Source organism: Artemia sp. Qi Xiang Cuo, chromosome 20, assembly GCF_049724085.1.
Source record: "Artemia sp. Qi Xiang Cuo chromosome 20, ASM4972408v1, whole genome shotgun sequence".
NCBI classification, from domain to species: domain Eukaryota; kingdom Metazoa; phylum Arthropoda; class Branchiopoda; order Anostraca; family Artemiidae; genus Artemia; species Artemia sp. Qi Xiang Cuo.
In genome coordinates, this window is record NC_142813.1 from 33,781,955 (window position 1) to 33,809,869 (window position 27,915).

Sequence of the window (27,915 nt, forward strand, 5' to 3'; positions counted from 1 at the left end):
TATGGAACGATTATTGCTTCTCTGATGAAAAAAAAAGAAACACATGTATGACTTGAGATAAAAAAAAATGTTTCGGTGATATGAGAGAGTGCTGATCAATAAGTAAATAGGATAGTAGTAACCTGGGTTTAGATTTGTAAGATTTTTGAGTATTTTGTTTATTTTGTGTTTAGTGCTCTGGTTGTTAAGTTAGTTGATAATTTATGATTGTTTGAGGATTATGATTATCTTATTTTCGGAGGACCGTTCGCAAAAGTATCATAATGAGTATTATGTGGTTTTTCCTTTCTTTGTTTTTTTTTTTGTTACCAAAACTGTTATATTTAATTTTCTTACTTTGTGCCATACTATTCACGAATTTTCTTATATAAGGTTTTATGTTATAAAGTTCTAGTTTTTTGTTTATGTTTGTCTCTTTCAGATGAAGTTCTGGTAACAATTGTGTCTTCTTTGACTTTCTGTGCGTTTGATAAGTCACTTCGTCTCAACAATCGTACCAACTATCGAGATAATGCATAATATACTCCGTAACTTTGAGTAATTTCTCCTAGATTTAAGTAAAATCTTTGAGAATTCATGCCAGGATGAAGGTGTTTTTTATAATGATGGTTCATTTTATCCCTAAAAATAAATATCTACTCCCTGTCCAAGTTTTAAATAAAGGCGCTAATTTTAGAATGGTATTTTTGAACTGTCGCGGGTTACTAAATATTTTTGATCGAATATCCCTGTTTATTTCTCATCATAATACAGATGTCTTCGCCTCTTGTGAAACATTGTTAAATGATTCGACAAAGACATTTATTAATATACAGGATTATTTTTTTTTCATAAGAATCGGATTAATAAAAAACAGGGAGGGGTAGGTTCCTTTCATTAAATCAACAATTCAGTCAGATCTGGTGAGTGAATTTGATCACCTATATCTTGAAATGGCGTTTGAATTTTTGGCAGTTAAAATAGATGTAAATGGCATGACAATTTTGTGTTGTGTTTTTTACCGGCCTCCAAGTTCTGCTGCTTCAAAATTCATGGAATTTCTTGATGATTTTGTGCTCATTGCTTCGGAAAAGTATCCAAAAATAGTTATCTTGGGTAACTTTAACATTGATTTATATAATTCTAATAATTCAAGTGGTAATTTCCATGGAATCTCTTCTGACGGGGCTGACTTGTTACCAGTTTGCCTGTCCGGTGGTCTCTTACCAGCTTATGGAGTCCAAACAAGAATAACGGAAGATTCTGCTTCCCTTATTGATAATTTGTTTACGAATCTGGAACTGAAGTCTAGTGATGTGGTTATTGAAGAATTTTCAGACCATTTGATGCTTGTGACCGATCTTCACTTGACTACAGAGTTTAATAGGCCTACTAAAAAAAAAGAAAAAAATGAGAATGACTAACAGAAACTCCTTAAGCAAACTTAAAGTATTGCTTTCTTCAAGTGATCTTTCTTCTTGTTTAGAGTCTTCGGACCCTGATTTTGCTGCTGAATTTTTTGTGAATCAGTTTAACCCTTGTTTCAATAATGCTTTCCCTCTCCGCCAAATACCAAGAAGAAATAGTATAAAGCCGACTAAGCCTTGGATATCTCCTGGATTGCTGGTATCAATAAAAAATAAGAATCTGTTATATAAGCCATACTTAATGCATCCATTTGAAATTAAATTAGCTGAATTTCGCAGATACAAAAATTATTTAACAAAAATTTTAAGATCAGCAAAAAGTCACTACTGCGCCGAAGCATTTGTTGAAGCAGAAGGTTCCCCTAAGAAGACATGGAAAATAATTAATAAGTGCTTAGGAAAAGGAAAGCATAAGACCCATGATCTTCCTGATGAATTAATAGCTGAAGATGGAACTAAACTGGCTACAGGGAAAGTGGAAGTCATAAGTGCATTAAATATACACTTTGTGAAAATTGGCGGGGAAACCGCGTCAACTGCTGGAAATAACCTGGGCCGTCATCTGGATAATGAAACTGGAGAGGACTTTCAATCATATCTACCCTCGTCTCACAATTGCTCCATTTTTCTTACTCCTTTAACCCCAGATGAACTTTTACTTACAACAAACCTCTTAAAGAATGGATCTTCAGAGGGGATTGATGGGTTATCGACTAATCTTATTAAGTGCATAGCACCAAATATTGTAATCCCACTTTCCCATGTGTTCAAGATCTTTTTTGAAACCAGAAAATTTCCTTCTTGTTTCAAGTCTGCAATAACTATTCTTAGGTATAAACAAGGAGATCCAAAGTACCCAGCAAACTATCAGCCAATTTCAATCCAATCTTCATTTGGGAAGTTGCTAAAAAAGTAATCAGCTTTTTAATGAAATCTAAATTTTTTAGTCCGATGCAATTTGGCTTCCGGAAGTCTCACTCTACTGAGCACGCTATTATGGCAATGACTCAGTTTATTCATGATGCCCTCGACAAAGGTGATATTCCTGCTACAATTTTTATTGACATTAAAAAGGCATTTGATACGATTTCCCATAAAATATTGCATACTAAACTTGATAACTGCGGCATAAGAGGCCCAGTTAATGATTTAGTAATATCATACCTAAAAGACCGAAATCAGTATGTAGACGAAGGCGATACTTCTTCCTCATCAGTATCACAATCTCAGTCAGTTGGAGTCCCACAAGGCTCTATTTTGGGTCCACTCCTATTTCTTATCTATGTTAATGATATCAGTAATAGCATCAAAGATATTGACCTTAACACATTATTCGCCGATGACACGGCATGTAATGTCAGCAGCCCCGACTCTAGATCTTTGAAGCTTAGGTTAGAATCAGCAGTGAAGAGGCTTATCTTATGGTTTTCGCGAAATAAATTGACTATTAATTGTACTAAGACAAAATTCATCATCTTCTCTCGTACTGGGAAAACAGCACCGGAAATTATGATGATTAATATTCAGGGCGTACCTATTGAAATTGAAAGAGTTGATGTTATTAAATATCTTGGGATGATACTGGATTCAAGTTTATCATTTAAAAGCCATGCAATTTATCTTCGAATGAAACTGGCAAGAAAAATTGGAATGATGAATCACCTGAAATTTTTTCTGCCGTCTTTTGTCCTGAAATCTCTTTATCATTCTCTAGTGCATTCATATATAAATTACTGTCCCATTATTTTTTTGAATACTTTTAAAACTCATATTCTTCCTCTTTAGAGGCAACAAAATAAAGCTCTGCGTCTATTGAAAAATTGCCTGCCTAGCAGTTTTTCTTACCCTTGTAAATTGTCAACGAAAATTATGTACCAAATTTCAAATATCCTTCCACTAGATCTTTCCCCTTCATTCCATTCTGTTCTTTGTACGATTAAACACATTCAAGGTCTTTTGCCTGAGTATTTTTATTTGCATAATAAATTTTTTCAGGATGCTAAACAGGTTTTCCATGCATGTTGGCATACGGCATACACCCGTGGCAGTTCTGTAGTCCGTCAGGCTTTAATAAAATCTGAAAGGACCCGTTTTTCACCAAGGCATAGTATTATATATAATTGGAATAAATTTCATAGTTTTGTAGATTTGAATAAATCTTTGGTTAATAATAAAATCATATTAGTGAATCACTTAATTATAAATTATTAATTTGATTTATTTTCTAGGGTGGATGCTCCTCATTTCACTTTATTTATCAGGTTATTTTGATTTTATTCGGATTTTGTTTGTTGTTACCATACGGAGAGTTAAAGAGCAATCTTTTTATTCCAGGATTTGCAAATAGTATTATTTATTTATTGTTGAATGAATAAACCCACACACGAGTTATTCTCCCCGTGGGTCATTAATTTGATAGTTTTGTGAAAACATTTTTTATTGATTAATAAAGAACTTGAACAATAGAATTTAGGATCTCAAATAAACTTGATGGCGACAAAAAGCAAGCTAATTGTCTTATTATAGCCTTTCTAGGGTCTGACATTTCCCCTACTTTTATTATCATGAACTAGAAATACATTTAATCAAACAACATATTAATAATATTAGTTTGTTGATCAATTTTTCTTACTGCTTTTAACTCTTGTTTTGGTTGTTATACGATTCAACCACTAATGCAAATATTCTGTTTGCAGATAAGTTTGTGAAATGACTTTTAGTATATTCATGGGCGCCCATAGACTGAATTTTAGGGGGGCGGGGCTTACCTGGCCTAATTGACACTTCCAGTGCTGTGTAATTGAAATCTCAAGACAAAATATCATAGGCAGCTCGATAGCACTGCCTAAGTAAAGAGCGATGTGGGCACAATATATTGTTTATTTTACACCAAGACACTTCTTATAGAAAGAAATGTCATAGGAACTTCAAAGGAGCTCATGGAGGGCAACCAGCTCCCCCTCCCCCACGTCACATGACCTGAAGTAGGAAAACCAGACACACGAGATGATCAAACGGGCAAACCTGGGTATCCTTTCTTTAAAACCCCTTGCTCGACATGGTGTTCCAACCCCCACCTATTGCGTAGTTTTCTTACATTTGTCAGACCGCGGTAGAATATACTTGTCCCGTTTGGCATTACGGTCTGACTTCGGACCAGAAGGACCACCTGGAAAGGATCCAGTACCGAGCTCTTCTGGTAGTATCAAACTCTCCCAAAGCCCCTTATTGCTCCCTTTTGAAACAAATTTCACTTAAAACTCTATCGATACGCCGTGATGAATTGTGTTTTAAATTTGGTGTCGGTATTTCGGAAAATCCGCAGCTTCGTGGAATCCTCTCCCCTGAGCATCTCCCTTCGCGCCAAAGGCAACCACGAAATGTAACTCAACCGGTACCAACAATTCAGCCGGTACCAGCGCGGCATATACGGTACGCAAGTAGTTTTGTTCCCTCGTTCGTCAAGATTTTTAATTCTGCACCCACTCGTTGATAATTGTATATTTTTATTTTCTTTAGTTCATTATTCTTTTTAAACTTGACTCTGTTTGACTCTTTTTAGTTTGAATCTGTGATATTTCGAATCAATGTATATTTTTGCATGACGATGGCTATGGCTGTGATTTTCATATGCTTAACGTCTTATTATGACAAAAAACTGCCGCTGATCGGCATGACCGTTTTTATGGCGTTTGAAAATAAAATCTTTTGTTTCTCTATCTCACGTCAATAACTTCCTCAAACACATCGAATCAAAATTTTGAGATAGCCATTTTGTTCCGTGTCGTTTTAAAGCCCAAAAATTATGACTTTGAGAATGACACCCCCCCCCCCCACAACCCTCAGAGCAAGGGTTGTAGGTTATTCCCTGTGGGGATATAAAGTTTTTTATAGAAAGGGTGGATGTATAAACCTCAGAGGGGGCTCATTTTATTGGTAATCAGAAGTTCTATTGGCCTTTTAACAGTCAAAAGTAATTGGAGGTCATTCCCCTCCATACACCAATCATTTCCCCAGACACATTCAATATAAATACATTCTAAGACCACACTGGGTATACATGACATATTAAACTCGGAGAGGACAGAAAAAAACAAAAGAAAAAATCAAATCAAAAAAAGGTGAAAAAACGAGCATTGTTTTTCAGCAAGTGGTGAACCATGAAGACGAAGAAACAAAGCAAATATTTCAACAAGGATCTCCGCCAAGTCGTCCTCAGTGCTAAACAAAAAAAAAAAAAGAAAGAAAAGAAAAAAGAAACGAACGACAGAACATAAACTCATTATGTTCTTAATTTTGTTCAGCATAGGAGAACAGTCAAGCAACTATGTCTTTAGGGAGATTGGGAATGTCCAACCCCCATAATTATGCCAAACTTTGAATTTTTATAGAAAAAACCGAAAAGATATAAACTTTTTTTTTTCATGAAAATGACTTTATCAATAAAAAAACGAATAAAAATTAATCTAATAAAAACTTTTTCCACAAAACAAGTTTTTCAAAGAAAAGTATAGAGCTCCATTAAGCCAAATATGGGCAGAAATGAAGTCAAGTCCAAGCGTAAAACTACCACAAATCACTATCAATCAATAAATGAAACTCAAAATGAACAGAAATTAGAATAAATAGCGGAGTCAAACTCGAAATGAGCAAAAATTAACATTAGTGGGGCTTATAACCCCCATGCCTTCTCAAGATCAGAACATAATTGGCGCTTTACTGAAAACAACATATGTTTAAATGTTTTCACTTTTTTTGCTTAAATAATTAACAAAATTTTTTTCATCACTTTTTTTTTACCCTTTTTTTGTTTTAAGGAATAAATTTCAGTATCTGTAAATTCAACTGGAAATCCACGGTCATTTTTTTTTTTCATTAAAGGCTGATCTATCTCCTTGTCTTGAAAAGACGTTAAGGTTTTCAGCATTGGTAAAGTTAATTTTTGCTCGTTTTGAGTTCGACTATGAAAGTTATCATGATTTCTGGTCGCTTTGAGTTTCATTTAAATTGTTGATAGTGATTTGTAGAAGTTTTACACTTTGAAGATTATTTGACTTTATTTCTGCCCATTTTGGGCTTAATAGCTCTTTACTTTTGTTTGAAAACTTATTCATTGGAAAGTTTTTTTTAAATTAATACAAATATATGACACCGTCATTCCACCGGGGGGGGGGGGCTGGCGCCCTCTCTTGCCCCCCCCCTTATGGGCGCCCATGAGTATATTCCAGCCAGCAACTTCAATATATAGTCAAGAATTGCTTTGGATACTTATCAGCATGGTCAGATTTGGACCATGCAGGGCCCTAGCCTAACATAATTTGGGGCCTCTTTGAGGAAGCAGCTTCGCATCCAGAAGCCTATATCCCCCCTCCCCCCCAAAAAAATTAAAACTTAAACAAACAAATGCGAGAAAAAAGAAAATGCTTTGAGTTTTCTTTCATTTTATTGTGTAAAGCATTTACATTTTTTTTTCTCTCACTTTTCCTTATATGTTTGTATAAGCTAAGTTTATTTCAGTTTTTGGCTTTTTTCAACCTGTTGACAGAGACTTCTGGATGGGAAGCCAAAAATTTCAGACTTCTAGAACTGTTGGCCCAACAAAGTTTTCTTTTTCGTTTTGAACCACCTCACCAAAACTGTTTACCCATTTTCAATGTTTTCAATTTCTTGTAATTGTAAATGGAAAGTCAGTGTGGTCTAAAAAATTCTTTGTCAGTCCCTCAAGCTTGGGGGACTCTAAGAATGAATTCCTACTCCTTGAATTATAATTGTTTGATTGTGCTCTTCCATGGCAAATGTTGAGGAAAAAAACAACAACAAACAAATGCACTAACACTGACCTCCTACACAAAAAAAATCTAATAGGTTTAAATTATGACTGTAATAAAGTTGAAAAACAAATTACCTTGATAGTGTCAAAAGGATGCCCTGAGAGTACAAGGCAAACTCCTCCAAATCCACCAGCCATGAAGTCTTTTAACGGACTTGTAGCTTGAGCGCCTTTTTTCTCAGTCATCTTCAAGATAGATTTCTAACTGCAAAATAGAAAGAATAAAACTGAAGAGCTGCTGCCGTTAAGGTAGGAAATGAGGTTAGCAGCTGGTTTTGTATTAAATCAGGAGTTAAGCAGGGTTGTGTTCTATACCCCTTTATGTGGATCATTTTGATGGACTTTGTCTTAAGAAGCACATGAAAGGCAATGACAGACCACAGAATCAAATAAGGAAGAAATACTGTCCTTTACTTAGACTATGCTGATGGTTTGAGCATCCTGGATAAAAGTATGAGTAAAATGAATAAACTTTTAGAGGTTTTGTGAGTTCAGGGTGCTAGAACAGGTTTGAAAATTAAATTTGAGAAGACTAAGTCACTAAGGCTAGGAATAAGTGAAGATGAAAAGGTGACGTTGGGTAATGAAGACATTGATCAGGTGGGCAGCTTCACTTACCTTGGTAGTATTATTAGTAAAGATGATGGGAGCAGTGAAGATGTTAAGAGTAGAATAGCCAAGGCTCAGGGTGTTTTTTAAAGTTAAAAGAAGTTTGGAAGAATAGGAAGATAAGTCTGAAAACCAAGATTAGAATATTCGAAGCTACAGTTATGACAGTGGTCAAATATTGCTCTGACGCATGGGCGCTCTGAAAAGTGGATGACGATTTGCTAGATGTTTTCCAGAGAAATTGCTTAAGGATTGTTCTGGGTACCCAGCTGACAGACCGTATTTCAAACAACAGGCTGTAAAAAGAATGTGGTTCAATACTGCTTTCTAGGAAAACCCCTGCAAAACCCCTATGCCTTCCCAAGGCCAGAAAAAAATTTGCCCTTTACTGAAAAAAATATATAAATGTTTTTACATTTATAACTTTAATAAATCAATCATTTTAACATTTTGATTACTAAATATCAGTATATGTATATTAAACTGACAATGCACATTCATTTATGTTTTTTCAGTAAAGTACAAATTTTGCTCTGGCCTTGGGAGGGCATAGGGGTTTTGCGCCCAACTTATGTTAATTTTCGCTCGTTTTGAGTTTGACTCGGGTTTTTTATTGTAATTTCTGTTCGTTTTGGGTTTCATTTATTTATCGATGCTGATTTGTGGTAGTTTCGAGCTTGGTAGATTATTTGACTTGATTTTTATTCATTTTTTGTTTAATGGAGTTCTTTACTTTTCTTTGAAAAACTTATTTGGTGGAGAAAGTTTTTTTTAATTAATTTCTGTTCGTTTTATATTGACATAGTCTTTTCAGGGAAAAAGAAAATAATACTTTAAGTCTTTTCATTTTTTTAAACACTTTATAGTTTGGCCTGCTATTTGTATGCTGGAGAAAAATGTTCAGCAATTTTTAACAACATACACCCTTTGAAAAATCTGGACTGTGTGAACCAGTTTTAAAGTTTTTAAGACAACGCCTTCTATAAAAACCTTATATGCCCCCAGGGCATAAACTTAAAACCCTTGCCCTGAGGGTTGTGGGGGAGTCTCCTCCTCAAAAACATATTTTGTATCTGGAAAAAATCTACGCTGAACAAAATGGCTATCTCAAAATTTTGATTGGATGTATTTGGGGGAATGATGGGTCGGGGGGGGGGGCGCGAGGTTCCCGCCAATCACTTTCAACTAATAAAAAGGGTACTAGCCCTTTGAATTTCCAATCGAAAGAGCCTGTTTTAAGTTTCTACGACAACGCCTTCTATAAAAACCTTATATGCCCCCAAGGCATAACGTAAAACCCTTGCCCTGAGGGTTGTGGTGGAGCGTCCTCCTCAAAACATATTTTCCATCTTGAAATCATCTACGCTGAACAAAATGGCTATCTCAAATTTTGATTGGATGTGTTCGGGGGAATGATGTGAGTGGGGGGGGGGGGGATCGGTGCCCTCCAATCACTATGGACTATTAAAAAGGGCACTAGTCACGCCTATTTCCAATCGAATGAGCCCTATTGAATTTTCTACTACAACGCTTTCAATAACAACTTTATATGACCCAAGGGCATAGCTTAAAACCCTTGCCCTGAGGACTCTGAGGGGGTTATCCCCCTAAAAGACAAAATTTCCAGAACTTTCATCTACGTTGAACAAAATGGATATCTCAAAATTTTAATTTGATGTGTTTGGGAAAATGGTGGGTGTGAGAGGGGCGTTAGTCGCTAAACAATCACTTTCAACTATTAGAAAAGGCACTAGCCCTTTCAATTTCCAATCGAATGAGCCTTTTTGAAGTTTCTATGACAACACTTTCAATAAAAACTTTATATGCCCCCAGGGCATAACTTACAACCCTTGCCCTGTGGGCTGTGGGGGAGGGATTGTCATCCTTAAAGACCTAATTTCCAAAAAATGGCTATCTAAAAATTTTGATTGGATGTGTTTGGGGAAAACGTAGGCGTGAGAGGGGGGATAGTTGCCCTGAAAAATGAATTTCAAATCGAATGAGCCCTTTTTCAAGTATCTACGACAAAGATTTCAATAAAAACCTTATATGCCCCCAGGGCATAGCTTATAATACTTGCCCTGAGGGTTGTGGGGGAGTGTCCTCCTTAAAAATATGATTTCTATCTGGAAATCAACGACGGTGAAAAAAAAGGCTATCTCAAAACTTTTAATTGATGTGTTTGGGGGAGTGATGGGTGTGGGGGGGGGCTAGTTGCCCTCCAATCACTTTCGACTATTAAAAAGGGCACTAGCCCTTTAAATTTCCAGTCGAATGAGCTTTTATTGAAGTTTCTACGACAACGCCTATCTTTAAAAACCTTATATACCCCCAGGGCATAACTTAAAACCCTTGCCCATAGGGATGTGGGGGAGTGTCCTCCTCAAAAACATATTTTCTGTCTGGAAATAAACTACGCTGAACAAAATAGCTATCTCAAAATTTTGATTTGATGTGTTTGGGGGAATGAAGGGCGTGGGGGGGGGCTAGTTGCCCTCCAATCACTTTCGAATATTAAAAAGGGTACTAGCCCTTTGAATTTCCAATAAAATGAGCCTGTTTTTAAGTTTCTGCAACAACGCCTTCTATAAAAACCTTATATACCGCCAGGGCATGACTTAAAACCCTTGCCCTGATGGTTGTGGGGGAGTGTCCTCCTCAAAACATATTTCTATCTGGAAATCAACTACGCTGAACAAAATGGCTATCTCAAAATTTTGATTGGATGTGTTTGGGGGAATGAAGGCCATATGGGGGGGGGGGGGCTAGTTGCCCTCCAATCACTTTCGACTATTAAAAAGGGTACTAGGCCTTTGAATTTTCAATCGAATGAGCCTGTTTTGAAGTTTCTACGACAACGCCTTCTATAAAAACCTTGTATGCCCCCTGGCCATAACTTAAAACCCTTGCCCTGATGGTTGTGAGGGAGTGTTCTCCTCAAAAACATATTTTCTATCTGGAAAACAACTACGCTGAACAAAATGGCTATCTCAAAATTTTGATTGGATGTGTTTGGGGGAATGACGGGCGTGGAGAGCGGGAGGCTAGTTTCCCTCCAATCACTTTCGACTATTAAAAAGGGCACTAACCCTTTGAATTTCCAATCGAATGAGCCTGTTTTAAAGTTTCTACGAAAACACCTTCTATAAATACCTTACGTGCCCCCTGGGCATAACTAAAAACCCTTGCCCTGAGGGTTGTGGGGGAGTGTCCTCCACAAAAAAATATTTTCTATCTGGAAATCAACTACGCTGAACAAAATAGCTATCTCACAATTTTGATTGGATATGTTTGGGGGAATGATGGACGTGGGGGGGGGGGGGCTAGTTGCCTTCCAATTACTTTCGACTATTAAAAAGGGCACTAGCCCTTCGAATTTCCAATCGAATGAGCCTGTTTTGAAGTTTCTACGACAACGCCTTCTATAAAAACCTTATATGCCCCAAGCGCATAACTTAAAAACCCTTGCCCAGAGGGTTGTGGGGGAGTGTCCTCCTCAAAAACATTTTTTTCTATCTGGAAATCAACTACGCTGAACAAAATGGTTATCTCAAAATTTTTTTTGGATGTGTTTGGGGAAATGACGGGCGTGGGAGGGGGGGCTAGTTGCCCTCCAATCCCTTTCGACTGTTAAAAAGGGCACTAGTCACTCAAATTTCCAATAGAATGAGCCCTTTTCGAAGTTTCTACGACGACTCCTTCGATATGAAGTGCCCGGGTATGGAGAAAAAAACAAAAAAAAAACATCATATTGTGCCCACATCGTTCTTTACTTAGGCAGCGCTAGCGCTGCCTATGAAAGGTGACAAAAATGAGCGTGATTGACAAGAATGAATTAACCTGGAGTCATTTAAGCATGGTGTGGACAGGGATTGGGAGCAGAGGGGGTGGTGTCTATACTGGGACATCCCAGAATTCTCAACCAAACTTTGAAGTCATCACTGGCAGACGTATCACAAGGAATCTTCCTTTCATGCCTGCATAATGGAATTGAAGGTGGTAGATAGATAAGATATTTATTCTAAAAAAAAAATCACCATCACAGGCCCACAAAGGACCAAATCCGGACTTCAGGGTCAAAAAATCATATGATTAAATGAAAACTGGCGAAAATGCAAAAACAACAATGAAAAAGAAAAATCAGAATTGTGTGATAATTACAGAGGCATTGGCATGCTTTCTGTAGGAAACAAATAAATTAGTATCATGATACTTATTAGACTAAGCGATGTTGCAGACGAAGTTTTCAGATAAGAACAGGGTGGTTTCAGAAAAGGTAGAAAATGGACCGACTGAAATTTCACTCTTTGATTGATTCTTGAGAAGCATCTGAATCATCAGATCTCTTTAGTCCTCAGTTTTATAGACTGGGAGCTGATTCAACTGATAAAAAACCTTTAGTGAAGGCCCCACCCTTGTATGGATTACCTGACATGTACATTAAAGTGATTTGTGCTATGTAGGAGAATGTTATTGCTGCAATTAAGGTAGGAAGTGAGGTTAGTAGTTGGTTTGGCAAGAAATCATAAGTTAAGCAGGGTTGTATCCTATCTTTTCAAGGGATGAATTAAAGTGTGAAGCAATTAATATGCTATTAATTTGTGTGAAGCAATTGACACAAACCTCGTTGAATCATACAACTTTGTGACCAGACTCTTGGATGATGGCCTTCTGGTGGATGTCATATTGCTTGATCAAGCAAAAGCCTTTGATAAAGTACAGAATCAACTTCTTCTCCTGAAACTGGAAGCATACAGGGTCGGGGTTACAGAACCCCAAGATTGTCCTTTTTGGCACACTGTCTAGGTCTAAACAGAAAGCAGATCATCCTTGTCTGGGGTGGGAGGACATAATTAAGAAAGATTTAAAGGGAACGGGAACTTCCTGGGAGGGTGTAAAAAGGGAGGCTTTGAGTAGATTGGGATGGAGGAGGAGCATGCATAGCTGTGTTGGCCTCAGGCAGCTTGGTGAGTTGTTAGTTGTAGAAGTAGTAATTATATATTTCCTATTCATTTTTCCATTTCTTGATTTGGTAAATTTATACACTTACATAACTTAACTAGGAAGAAAGTGAATACATTACTTGATGCCTTCTTGTATGCTCTTTCCAAATTTGATAGTTGCTTCTGGGGCAAATTCTATTAGGGCCCTTAAACAGGCTCAATACAGCCCATAGTAACTATAAGTCTTAAAATTTGTTTCTAAAAGAACTGTCTAGTGGGAACAAATTGTCATTTGTAGCTGATTCAGGAATGGCAATTGTATATTTGTAGGTGACAACATAATTTAACAGGGATGAAAGTGAATATATTTCTTGATTTTTTTTTTAACAAGGTTTTTATGCTCTTTCATAATTCAATAATTGCTTATGGGGAGAATTACATTTTGAACCCGGAAAAGGCTCAAAACAGCCCATAGTAACCAAAAGTTTAAAAAAGGGCTTCCAAAGCAACCTGGCCAATGGGAAAAAATTGCCATTGTAGTTGATCAAAGAATGGTAATTATTATTTTCATCAGTCTTAGCAGTAATTTTTTTATTATGAAAACAATTTTGCAGGGATTTTAAAAAGAGCCAGAAGCCCTTCAAATATGACATCAGTTTTTGCTGTGATGTCATTTTTGAGGGGTTTTAGGCTCTTTTTAAAAATTCCTGCAAATTTCCTTTTAAAATAACATTTCACTATTAACACTAAGGAAAATAATAATTACCTACCTTATCTGAAATTCCGTAATGCAGGCATGGAAGGGGTCTTTCAAATATGCCTGAAAGTGATGACTTTAAAGTTTGATTAAGGAATCTGGGGCATCCCAGCGTAAACCCTCTGCTCCCTGTCCATGCCATGCTTGAATAGCTCCAGGGTTTGAGATCGGATGGTTTGGTTGCTTAAGGAGGTCTAATAGCGGGGAACATGGTTGGAAAGGAAGTGGTAGCATTCTCTGCAGTTGGTAGTTTCCTGGGAGTTCCCCTAGGATCTCTGGTTAGGGGTTATGGGAAAAAGGCTTTAGCAAAGGGTTGGCTTGCACATACTTGAAAGCTGTGATGACATTACCATTTTCCTTTTGGTAAACCAAGATGGGAATATTCAAGGTTACAAGCCTCTCATGGTAAAGGAGTGCTCTCAAGTTGTATGGTATTTTGGTTGCATGCTGCAGGATACTTTCATGTTTTTTTTTTTACCTCCCTTGAACTGAGGAAAGGCCAGTGTCATACCAAATTACAGTGCTGGCCATACCATAAAGGAATACAACTTTTCTACAACATGTTGGTTACAGCTGAAAAATGTTCTTTTGATACTGCCAAGATGTTTCCCTGTATTTGCAGCAGAAAAGAGGGTATGCTGGTGGAACTTCAGCTGGGAGTTGACCTTAACACCAAGATCATGCTCTTCTCCTTCTTGTGTTAGATTGGAGTGGCTGACAAGACTGGGTTATTCATTGAATAATGTTGTTGACAGTTGCTGGGTCATATGTGGAACACCTTGCATTTTTCAGTATTGTACTGTAGCAGCCACTTATCTGACCATTGAGTAAGGTTGCTACCTTAATTTGCACTTCAGAGCAAACTATGATCCTTCTTGATATGTAAATTGCTTCATAGTTAATTATGTGGTTGACCAAACATCCGGTTCATCCCACAGGTACTTCTAGGGAACACCACTCTACTCAACATCCAGTTATTTCTTGAAAGCTTCATCCATGGGTATTGAGACTGTTGTATCTGAGAGACTGTTCTAATGGTTGACCCCAATGAAGGAAAAAACTGTTGACAATGTTGAGTTTTGATTAAAGGCCTGAGCAGCTTCTTTGAATGTCTAGATTAGCTGGGTCTTCCTATGGAGACTATTGCTTCAGCATTATTGGCCATCCCTGCAAGCTTCGAGTCATCAGCATAGAAGATTATTTTATTTGTTTGTGCAACTTGGGACATCACTAATATAAATGTTGATAATGTTGGACCAAGCCAAGTGCCCTTTACTCTTCACTGGTTGGGGTAAACTAGTGAGCCATGAGAAGTATAGACAACAACAACTTGTGTTCTGTCTGTCAGAAAGGCCATAACCCAGTAAATGACTTCTTTGATTAATTGCTGGCATTCTAGTTTAAAATTCAGTCTGACAAGGGAAAGTTTTCAGTTTTCAGTCTGACAAGGGAAGGGGTTTGAGGGAAAGTTTTAACTTACCTCTCATTTACATCGGAAATAAATTTTACCCCCACCCTAATGTGCAAATATATACATGAAATTGGTATATACAGGGGTGGGGGTAAAATTCATTTATAACAAAAATGATTATTATATTTGGAAAGAGCATAAAAAAAGGCATCAAGCGGTAGCCTATGTTTACTTTATTTGTAAGTCAATTATATGAACAACAAAAATTTACAAGCAGTTTTGCAGAAGGTTGTTACCCATTAGGTGTTATGTGACAACCTCAGTTACCATGCCTTCTATAATTTAAGAAGGGGCAGAGCTCAGACTGATAGATCTGTGATTGTTGTTATTGTTTGGGGTTTGACGCGTTCGACCAATTGGTCATTTGCGTTCGTATCACTCAATTATTCTGTGCCTTCTATAAACAATAGCTTGCTTGGGTGTCACTTCAGTCGACATTCATTGAGCCAGATCAGGCATCACTTTTTGTGCTATTGATTGGGGGTTATTCACAAGTAGCAAATGCCTCCGTTGGAAAACGAGGATCAGGGTAATTCAGCACTGCTTTGTCATAAAACAAATAAAATACATTTATAACACAATAAAATAAATAATGCAAAAATGCATCACTCTTGTCGAATACACCAACTATAAAAAAGCTGATAAAACATAGGTAAAAAAGGAAAAAATATACTAAGTATGATGTCTCTAAAATGAGCTAAAAAAAAAAAAAAAAAAAAAAAAAAAAAAAAAAAAAAATCCTATAGGAAATAAACCAGACCAGTAGTCTTAACAAATATACTTAAAAGGTTTTTGCTAAGTCGTCTAGCCCAAGGAGGAGAAGTGTGATGGCCCAGAACAGAGCGCATTGTGAATGCCTTAAATGCCCTTTCAGAGCAATTCCTTAGTATTTCCGTTTCTTTCTCATATTTTCTGCTGCTGAAGATGATGTGATGCATGTCTTTATATACTCCATATGCGTTACAGTTTCGAGATGATGCCATTTCTTATCAGAATACTGTTGATATTGTATTTGAATAGCCACATTTAAAACGAAAGAGAAAAGTTGAAAGGACGCAAAATCAGAGGTACATTTCTTTTGACGACTGCTTGTAATTATAGAGATCCAGGAGGTGGGTATGGAAAGAACGGAACTAAGCCTCTTCTTCCTCCAAAATTTTTGAACTGATCGAAGACAGGAATTCAAGACTAGCAATAGGGGTTTGAGAGATCGGACCCAGTTGAAAGGATTGTAATGAAATCTGTCTGCTAGTTCATTCTCTTTTATGTAACACTGTATTGGACCCTACACATACGAGACGGATATATTCCACTCTTTCTTGTTAGTTGTTTTGCTAAATTTTCAATAACCGTGGAACCATTTCTTGCTTGGTGTTGCTGGTGTGAAAGGTAATCCAGAGCTGACAATTAATCAGTGCAGACAATATACTTCTGATGTTTGTTCTCTATTTGGCTTGAAGAGAAAATTTAATTGCCATAAGTTCTACAGAGAAAATTGTCAGGAAGGGGGGGTAAGCAGTAGGAAAGAGACAGGCCCTGGGAGGGTATAATTACTGCACAACTGCATTTTTTCTGTCTTGGAGCCATCTGTGTAAACTTAGGTGTAGTCCTGATATCCTCCAACTTTCACAGGAAGATAATTTGCATCAGTGTTTTGGGAAGTTCCTCCTTTTTTCCAATGCTAATCTTATGAATATTCAGTTCGCCAATTCCTTTGGAGGCGCTGGGAGTATCACCATCCAAATTAACAGTCAGTCTCCCCTTCGCTATGAACTCTTCCATGCCTGGATGGCAAAGCACTCTCTGGAAAAAGTGAATCTCAGTTGCTTTGCAGCGGACATCAAGGTCGTGGTGGTTGATGATTCCTTTGTAGATAATGTGGTTCTTGAGTCTTATCTTCTTTGCAAAATATCTTGCAAGGATATATTTTCTTCTGGAGTGAAGGGACTGGATCCCCACTTCACAGTACATAGCTGCAATAGAAGTTGATTTTAGACAGCCAAGGGCTCTTTGTAAGATTGCATGGAGGGTAGTGTCAAGTTTCTTCAGGAGACATTTCTTGGTGGATCCATATATAAATGATCCATAGTCTATCTTGGATATCACTACTGACTTTACAATAGTTGAAGCAAAGGCTGTGGGGGTTCTTCTTCTTCCAAGGTAGAGAACATTAATGAAGTTTTGTCTTTGTTTGAGACTGCCAATCAGCTCATCCAAATGGGGTTTCCATGTCAGTTTTTGGTCAAACACAACTCCCAGTAAGCGTGCATGTTCTGCAATCACAATCCCTTGTCCATTCAGTTTCACCAGTGGTTTGAAAGCAGCCAGGTTATGCATTTTGTGGATAAACACACTGACTGACTTATGGCTTGAGAAGACCATATTATTACCTTTTTCCCAAATTGATAGCATATCTATGGCTTTTTCTGAGGCTGACTGTAAGCATAAAGGGTCTCTCCCCACAACTGCAACAGCAATATCATCAGCATACAGAAAAAGCTCTGCTCCAAAGACATTTTCCAGGCTTATATCATCACAATAAACTGAGAAGAGAAGTGGACTTAGAACAGCCCCTTGAGGGAGTCCAATGTCAAAGGCTTTCCTCTTAAACTCTGAGAAGGAGCCACCAAGGGAGGCCTGAACCTTAAAAACAAAGAATTGTTCCATCAAAAATTGGTGGATCCAATTTACCAGTAGGTCTGGTTATCCCATTACAGATAGCTTTCTGATTAGTTGCCTCATGTCTACTCTAGGAAATGCTGATTCCATGTCTAAAAATATTACATGAACTGCTTTTCCTTTTTTGAACCTTTGTTTGATCAGATGCTCTAGTCTTAACTAAGGCATCTGTGGTGCTCCTTCCAGGGAGAAACCCGAGCTGTTCAATTTGGATGTGGTCTGATAATGGGGTTAAAATTCTTTGTTTTATTACCCTCTCAATTAGTTTTGCAACACAAGAGGTGAGTGATATGGGGCGGTATGAATCAACCAGCGTAGGGTCTTTTCCTGCCTTGAGAAGTGGGATCACTGTTGCCTTATTCCATTCAGATGATATTGATGACTCTATGACAAATCTGTTGAATAACCCTGTCAGTAGCTCAACAAATGTATCTGGGAAATTTTTGAACATCAAATTGTGAATTTCATAAGGGCCGGTTGTACCAGGCTGGAGCTTTGAAATGGTGTCTTTAACTTCCTGAAAGCTGAAGTGAGAAAATGGAACAGTACCGTTTTTGAGACTGAGTTGATGGTGTGTGAACTGTAATGGTGTATCTACATTCAGAAACTTTTCTAATAAGAGATTAAGTTTCCCATTGGTTGAAAATTCTGTAGTCCTTCCATCTGTATTTCTGCAGGGATGAGTTTTCTTCTTTTTTTTACCTGAAAAAACCTGAAAATTCCTCCATAGCTCTCGAACAGGGGTGTTGTGGCCAAATTTGTCTTCAATGAGCCTTCTCCATCCATCTTGTGTCTCAGTCTTTAGTGTCTTTTTGAATTCTGCTGTCTTTTGCTTGAAAACTATTTTATTCTCAATTGAAGGGTATCTAAAGAAGTTATTTTTTGCTTTTTTCTTCTCTAGGTAGGCTTTCTGGCATTTATTGTTCCATCCAGGAGTGGAATTTTATCTCTTGGGATGAGGTTGTTTGTAACCAAATATTTTTTCTGAAGAAGCTATGATAGCTGAAATAATATTATAAGATAATGATTCCACTGACTTATCACTTGTCTTAATTTCTGTAGCCTTGTGATATAAGTTCTGCTTCCAAGAATTCTACAGTTTGTCTTGGAATTTCCAGAATTTCACTGGTTGGTACCTTGACCTTACTGGATAGATCTCTAGTGTTAATGATAAAACCTCATGGTTGGAATTGGAATCAAAGTCACAGGGTTTCTGAATTTCTACACTATTTATAATATCTGTTGATGTGAAAGTGAGGTCAATGGTTGAGTAATTGCCTGTCTGAGGGTTCAGCCGTGTATTTAGGTCTTTGGGGGTGACAAGGGACAATTTATTTATGGGTTTCAGGATGTAATTGGTTAGAGGGGTTGCAATTGGATCTTCTGGTGATACAGAATCCCATATTCTCTGGTGTAGGTTAAAGTCACCACTAATTTTGCTCACAGAGCCACATGCATTCACAGTCAGTTTGAATTGATTCAGGGAGAATTTATTTGTCTTTGGGGCATAACAGCTAGCAATACTAATCCACTTATTGCTTCCCAGTAGTTTTATGTCAACTATACCTACCTCCATTTCCCCTTGTGGACTGGGGTCATGTATTCTAAAAGCTAGGTCATTTTTCACAAGTGACAGAAGGCCACCACCTGTTTTGTGGACTCTGTCCCAACAGGCAATATTGTACTTCTTGAAATCATGGACAGTATTCTCCTGTTTTAAGAAAGTTTCTTGAAGTAGGAAAATATTAGGAGCATGCCTGACTAAAATATTAGCCAACAGCAGCAACATTTTAAGAAATTTAAAATAAATTTCTTGTGAATTATTATCCCAATTTATCAGTAGTTGTACCAAACCAATCGTGCTCAAAATCCTCCTCAGGGCCATACTGTGGTGTTTATTTTGTGGATGGTGAAGTTTTCGCCACAGCAGAGTGCAGACGGTCTGTTATCATTGTAATATCCTTTCTTGTTTTAGTTTAAAGCTTTTTCCAATAGGCAATGCATAGAACTCCTCAAAAAAAAAATTCCCCCCACATCCCACCCCAAATACCAGTGAAATTGATACCCATCTTGGCTGGTCAAGCTCATTATAACAAAGTTCACATGATAGCTCCAATTCTGAGAATAGGACAATGATCAGTGTAGGGGCTAATGTCACTATAAATGATGATAATGGGTTTCAAGAGGTTCTTTCTAGAAGCTCTAAAAAAATGAAAAAAGTCTCCCCAATCAAAAGCATTTCCCCTCTCCCCGCCCAAGATCCTCCCTCCCAAAACTTAGGAATTTACCTTAAAATTTCTCCTAATACCCCCTTTGAAATAAAAAAGATTCCTGCAATAAGAGTTGCAATTTTCAAATTGCTAAAATCAATGTTCTCTCTCAATATTTACCGTAATGGATCTCTGGTAATAGCTGTCCAAGATCAGAAATCAGCAAACACAATAATTAATCTAAAATCCCTTCTGAGTACCCCAATTAATGCATCTAAATGGAACCCAAAACAATCCCCAACAAAAATAGCAGTTTATAATGTTCCCCCAGAAATACCCATTAAAAGAAGGGCTCTCAGATAGGGCTGGCAACACAATCCCAGTTGAAGATGTTACCCGACTTGGTAAACCTAACTCCAATGGCCTAAAAACAAGTAGATCCTTCTTATTTACACTGAACGGAAAAATTAATATCCCAGGAAAGTTATTCATATTTGTGCAAATCAAACCGCACAAGGAATCCAAGCCAAAGCCTATCCAGTGTCAGAAGTTTCTGAAACTGGGACGAACAACAAATAAATGCAATGAAATTCTCCTAGCCTGTAGTAATTCTAAAGGATCCCATCCTAAAGAGTTGACAACTTGCAACAACACTCAGTCTACATGTATCAATTGTAAAGGCCCACATGAATCCACCAATAAATCACAATGCCCTGCATATAAGAAAAGAGCACTAACACTCCAAATAGCAGCAGAGAAGGCCATTCCATACCCTTTTTCAGCTATGGAAGCAAATGCTGCCCAATTACACCAAATAAAACCTATATTGAAATCAAATAAAACTCCCAAGTCAAACACTCCCAATGCATCAAGTACTCCTTACAAAACATCATCCTTTAAGCCCCCTAGCTCACATCTCTATCAGAAAGAATCACCAAGCAAGGAAGCCTCCTTGCCTAGTGAGGTTAGGCCAGCCTGGCACCCCCCTCCAAACAGGAAAAAAACCATAAACAGTATAAGAAAGTAGTCCATTAACTGACAAACTGGATGCACAACCAAACATACAAACCCAAAGTATATGCTTATTCATTCCAAACTGCAATGCAGTTCAGGCGATGAATATACAACAACAACAGAAAATAAAAATCATTGCTGAATTGGCAAAAAACTACATCCTTAATCATATGATCATTCAAGCAAAAAAAGATCTCGCCTTACTATTAACAAAGCTGAACATCGATACACTATCACATCAAAAGTAAATCAACAACAAAACACATGTCAATACTCCAGTAGAAGGTAAGATTATTTACTGAACGTAAGTTAAAGGAACTAATTTCTTTAATGAAAAATGATTCCATTAATATTACTAGCCTCCAGGAAACTCATTTGACCCAAAATCAACAAATTAAGTCGCTGGGATACACTATCCAGAGAAAGGATTGATCATACGATAGAAAAGGAGTAGAGTAGCTTTAATAGTTAATAATAATTTCAAATTCTGTGGCATCAACTTTACAGATTTTATAAATGATGTTGATGGAATTGGCATCAGTGTTTGGCTGAATAATACAAAAACTTAAATAATAAGCTTTTATTTCCCTAATGGCCAAACTAAAGATATCATGGATTTCTTCAGCTATATAAATAATTCTAATATGTTGAAAAATGTCATTATTTACGGAGACTTTAATGCCCACATCCTTTTGTGGGGGAATAGACTAGCAAATAAAGCTGGTAAGTTTATTGAGCATCAAATAATGGCTTCAAATAATAAGGAATTAGCTGTTGCTAGCCCTCCAAACCTAAATATATATTTCAACCCCAAAAGTGGCAGTTTCTCTACAACTGACCTACAAATTGTGTCTTTAAATATGTTTAATAAAATTTATGTAAATAAAACTAATACTCTATGTGCTGACCACTTTGCCATAGTTTGCTCCCTAAACGAACCTGCTGAAAACCTTTCACATACCTCCAAATATATCAACACTAAAATAAATTTGCCTATGTTCCAACATTAGCCAAATGATGGAATTGCAATTTTTATCCAAAATTCATGCATTTCAAACGCAACACTTAATACATGTGCTGAAGTTTTGGCATCTTTACAAATAAATACAGCTAATCATTCTATCCCCTGGACCACGCCCGGGAAAACCTTCCCTAGAAATATTCCAAAATCCTGGTGGACGAATAAGTGCCAACATAAACGAAGAACTAAAAGGGCTGATGAGAGAACATTCTTAAAAAACCATCACCTAGTACATATTTAAAAAAATTAAAAGCAAAATCTAATCCAAAAGGGACCATAATATATGTTAAATATTATTAGTGGAATATTTTGCAAATAATCTCTTCAGAGAAACACATGATCAAATTATACAGCGAGTCATAAGTCGCATCTTTGGGGAACAGACTTCCCCTGATTCACTCCCGTATCAGCTACTACATGATAATACAAATTATGACAATGATAATGAAAAAGCTAAGCTTTTTGCTGCTCTTTTTGTTAATAAGTTAGAAACAAATAATCCAAACAAACTGTCCACAATTCCTAAGAACCCAAGTTACCAAGCACGCCCAGGATAAAAGCACATAACCAGCCCATTTTCAATCCAGAAATTGAATAATGTAATTCATCAAATTAGGACCATGACTAGTAGCAGTTATGACAATATTAACCGTACTTGGATAAAGAATCTCACCCCTTCACACAAATAGCAAATTATTAATTGTTATAATAATGCTCATGCTTCACCTATGGTTCCCTGTACCAGAAAAGAATCATCCCTCCTGTCACGCCTATAGAAAATAAAACCCAATTGTACCCGAGTCTTATAGTTCAAAAATTAGTAATTTTATTATCAAAACAATAGTGGAGAAAATAATATCATTCTAGCAAATGTGCTATGTTGAATAAAATAATATAGTCAATTAAACTTTGACTGGTTTCAGGATACACGATTCCTCGATAAATACTTCCAATTTGTTAACAAATACAATAAATGAATCATTCTCAAAAAATAATGTCCTAGTTGCAGCTTTCCTAGATTTTGTAGGGGCATATGACAATGTGAACCACCAAATCCTTTTAAACAAACTTCCCAACCTTGGAGTACCCCCCAAGCTAGTATCTATTATAAAATCTTTCACAAAATTGCGGAGTTTCAGTGGTTGTGCAGGTTCAGCCTTTTCACCCCAAAGGACGATGACAATAGGCCTTCCTAAGGGAAAAGTCCTAAGCTGCCTCCTCTTTGCCCTATATATCTTGGACATGAATCTCCCCTGCACGAATCTACAATATGCTAATGATCTGGTACTACGGTCAGCTGGCAATACCTTGGAGATTGCACAGTCAAAGCTGCAAAAGTCACTTTTCCAATTCGAAAAATTCTCTCAACATTCAGATCTACCCATCACACCTACCAAGTCAAAAATAGTCCAATTTCGCCGAAAGTGAAACCAAGTTAATGTAAGACTAACTCTAAATGGAACAACTATTCCAGAAGATAATCATATTAATTACCTAGGTCTCATGCTTGACCAAAAACTCAATTTCCATCTCCACATCTCAAACACAATAGAAAAATGCCATAGAAAAACAATTTTACTAAAAAGACGTCTTTCCACACTCTGGGGTTGTAAGGACAAACCCTTATTTCAGTTTTATAAATCACATACAAGACCCTATATTGACTATGGGCTTACTGTCTATGGTGCATGTGCAAAGACCCAGATGCAAAAAATTGAAACAATACAAAACGATATAATGCGTCTCATATTCGGTCTTAGGGAACACACAAGCACCAATTTTCTGCTCATGGAGAGTGGCTTAGCAACGATATGGGTGAGACGTGACTTTCATTCGATGAAATATCTTACATAAATTTAATCAAATAGCTAACACACCCTGTATAATTGGTCAAAAAATACAGTAATACATTGAGACATTGCAAGTGAGTATGCCATTATTCAGATGAAGTTCCTTATACTCGCAATGTCTATGGCTCCTAATTTCCCCTAATCTTCTCCATTGAATTGGTCAATCCCCATAACAAATACTAATTACTCAAAACAGAGTAAAGGTTTAACCCCCATTGCTCTTGTCTAGAAAAAAATTGCTGAACTTAATAAAGTTACTTATAAAAACCACTTCCAAATATTTGTTGATGGGTCAAAAATGAATGAGAAGGTAGCAAGTGGTGTTTTCCTTCCTCACCTGAAAATTGCAATGGGCAAGAGATTATATAATAATGTATCTATAATGTCTGCAGATTTAAATGCCATAATCATGGCATTAGAACACCTTATTGAAAACCAACCTTTGATTGCTAATTCAAATAATATTATAGAATATTCTGATTATTTATCATGTCTTGAGCAGCTGGCCTCCGCTCATAAGTATAAGTTGGACGCTGATATTAACCATTGTACCAATATTTTGGAAAATCTTGTATAAAGTGGTACAAGAATCTATTTTCATTATATTCATAGACACTCTGGTATAAATGGTAACCATTAGGTGATTAAATAGCAAAAAATACTATAAATATTGACAAGCCAAGCGGGAGATCAATTTTCATTACAGATGTTTGCAGACGGAGACCGTTAGATATTAATTTTAATAGGAATAATCATATCTTTTGCCTTTTTCCCAATCGGTATTTTTCTAAAATTTACCATAGAATTTATTAAGAAAAAAATGGACTAAATTTTCTTGCATTCTCATATAAGTTTTCTAATTCAAGTGGTTCAATTCCCCTGTCCCCTCTCTGCAGGCATTGTAATATGAATAATGAAACAATTGACCATTGCCTATTTGAATGTAATATGCTGACGTCTGCACAACATACCGTGCTTTGTAAACTGATAAAATACTTCAAACACCATGGAATCGCAATATCAGCCAATAGCCTAGCCAACTATACTTGTACGGAGAGCATAGAAACTGACAACTATCTTCTTATATTTAAACTCCTATAGTCATAAGATCTACTAAAAGATATCTAAAATTTTTTAATAAATAAAAGACAATCAAGCCAGTAGCTATTTAGCCAAGAGAGTGAAGCAAAAGGAAAAGGGCTAGATAGTGTTACTGAAAAGCCCGCCTGCTGTTAAAAAGAAGAAGAAGAGATATTTAGTTGGAACACTGAAAGGGAGCTAGTCATTTGTGTGTGAGGGGGCTAACCTGGGTCTCTGTAGCTTATTACTACTACCTTCTGGGCTAGGTATAGCCTCCTTTCCTTTACGTCTTCTTTCAGCGGCCCTTGGGCTGCTGGTTTAGGGTGGGTTGTTACTGGTTGTAGGGCTTGATTCAACTCTGTTTAGGTTTTCAGCAATGTTGCACAGGCTAAGGCCTGCATTTTGAGGATTAGCTGGCAGTATCTTACAGACTAGCTTGTAAAGTGATGTTATTGTCTCAGCCAGATCAGAGATCTGCTTTGTAACAGCTTCAAACATGGTCATATATTTCTTGTTCAGGTGCTCAACTGGATGGTGGTTAGGTATCAAAGGAGGGAAGGAATCTTTATGGGCCATAGGGACATGTTTAGTTTTTGTTGGAAGCCCCTTCTTCAGGACCTTGGCAGCAGTCCTCATGGGGACATTATTAGTGAAGGAATAGGTTATAATTGCTTTCTTCTCCATGAATACTGGGCATTCTCTAGCATTAGCAGCATGGTTACCAGTACAATTAGGGCACTTGAGTACCTGATCTTGCTTAATTGTTTTAAATTGGGGGCATTCATTATGCATGTGTTGTCCACTACACAGTAGGCATCTTCTGCCTCTGCGGCAATTTGAAGCCATGTGGCCAAAACCTTGGCAATTGAAGCAGTGTATTGCCCAGGGAATAAACTGCTTAACTCTATACCTTGCACCCCAAACAGAGATTTTCAGAGGGAACAGAACATCCTGATTGAAGGTGCAAACCAGAGGGATAACTGAAGGGCTTGTGTTTTAAAGGCCAATGCCACTTGTTTTATTCTATTGTCAACTTAGACCTCATTGAAAAGGTCATCCAGATGGGTGATCTCCTCAGATGGGATAAATACAATTCCTTTTCTATTTCTGATTAAAGCAGGGTTGGAACTAGGACCATGCACAAACTTTACTTTACAACCATTTACTGCTATATCTGAAATTGAAAGTATAGCAGTAGCTACTGATTGGTTTGTAGCTATTATTATAATGGAGCCATCTGGTCCAAGCCTTTATAACATTGAACCACAATGGCCCCTGCACTCATGATTATGAAGGTGTTCAAAAAGTTTTTTGGCAATGACTGTTCTACTCAGGGTTGCCACCAAGGTTACGTTTGTACCATTTTTGGTATGTTTTAAATAAAACAGTACGTTTTACGTTACGGTCCTAAAAACATTACATTTTTGAATTTATGTTACAATTATGTTATGCTTTTAAATAATGAGGAAGTTAAACATCTTTTGAGGAACCTATTTTTTCCCTGTGAAAAAATCTGCTGTTCCCATTTTAATTACACTGAGATGAGTATCAACATTTTTTCAAATTGCAGTCATTTAATCTTATCAAACAATCACTCAGTTATTAGGATGAGAAAATACCTGTTTTACTTATTCAGATAGCAAGTTACAATAACATTCTCTCTCATGAGCATATGATTATCATCTGTTTAGTGACAAATAACAATAGTCAGTTAGTCATCTCACCAACTTTTTATTTTATCAGTTGACTTTGAATCTTGTTCTGTCAACAGTCATACTAAAATTATATAGAGAAGGAGTCTTTCCATTGTGCAGGTAAACTGGAAGCAGTACTTATAGATGAATAAACAGGAATTTCCTGAAGATAAAGAAGCATGAATTATAACTATTGTATACTTTTTAGGCACCTTTTAAAAGTTGGATATTTCATGAGATTACATAAAAATACATTTTTCAAATTATATAGGCAACAAATGTCCCCTTGCCTCTTTAAGTACTGCTCTTGATAGCAAAATTAAGGAACCCTGCCTTGAAAACAGACCTTCCTATGAAAAGTTACAAAGAAGTTACGTTTTTAAGACTTGGACTTTACAAATTTTTTTGGTCTGGTGGCAATCCTGGTTCTACTACCTAATATCAACAACCTAGTGGTCTCATTTGGCCCTTCAACACCTAAAGCCAAAATCCAAACACTAGAGTTATTTGGGTCAGGGCTGACAGGACTACTAATTGTCCTGTCAGTCATCCAAAATAAAAAATAAATAAAACCAATGGGTTAAAAATAATCAGGTAAAACAACAAGATAAAATTACAAAAGAAGTAAAGTGTAAAAAAAATAAAACAAATAGGCTACAAGCAGAGGGGGGGAGCCCTCAGTCAATAATAAATTAAGTAAGCAATATAAATCAAAAGCAGGCACAGCACTAAGTTTCAAAGCAGGGTAAAAATGGGTTGCTAAGCACTCTCAGCTATTTGATAGTTGCAGTATGCAGGAATCTGGGAAAATCTGCAAAAGCACAATAACAGTCAAAGCAAGCCAAAGGCCAAAAATGCACAACAAAATGAGTGTACAGGTGTCAGGGGCTCCAAGGGCAGAGCCCCTTGTGATTTAATCAACAAACCATGGCAGAGAGCTATCCTGGTAAATTTCAACCAAATCATATTATTGACTTATGCATAAAGTGAATATATCACTCAATGCCTTTTTTTATGCTGATTACGAATAGGCCTAGCCTATAATAATCATTTCTATTGGAAATGAATTTCAGCCCCCCTATATATGCCAATTCAGGGTATATATTTCTACATTAGGGGGTGGGGGCAAATTTAGTTTCTGATGTAAATGGGAGGTAAGTTTAAACTTTACCCCCACTCAACTCAGAGTGGGGGTATATTAACTCAGGAAATATATTCCTGAGTTAATACCATACTATTTCCAAATATAAGTCATTGCTGTAATGACTGAAGGAAACATAGAAATCTGAATAATATTTTTCATTAAAAAAAAATTCTTAGCTGCAGTGTTTTCTTTTTGTTTGCATTTAGT

At 36.9% G+C, this 27,915-nt stretch overlaps 1 protein-coding gene across 2 annotated transcripts in view; it reads right to left on the reverse strand.

The window, feature by feature from the left end:
* The window catches only part of LOC148940128 (congested-like trachea protein), an 83,016-nt gene that overhangs the window by 53,537 nt on the left and 1,564 nt on the right, over positions 1-27,915 (reverse strand). For both annotated transcript variants that reach the window (XM_089106276.1, XM_089106275.1), the window contains exon 2: positions 7,312-7,441. In XM_089106276.1, coding sequence (XP_088962402.1) covers positions 7,312-7,422 — 111 coding nt within the window. In that variant the 5' untranslated portion in view covers positions 7,423-7,441. The remainder of the gene's footprint in view (positions 1-7,311; positions 7,442-27,915) is intronic.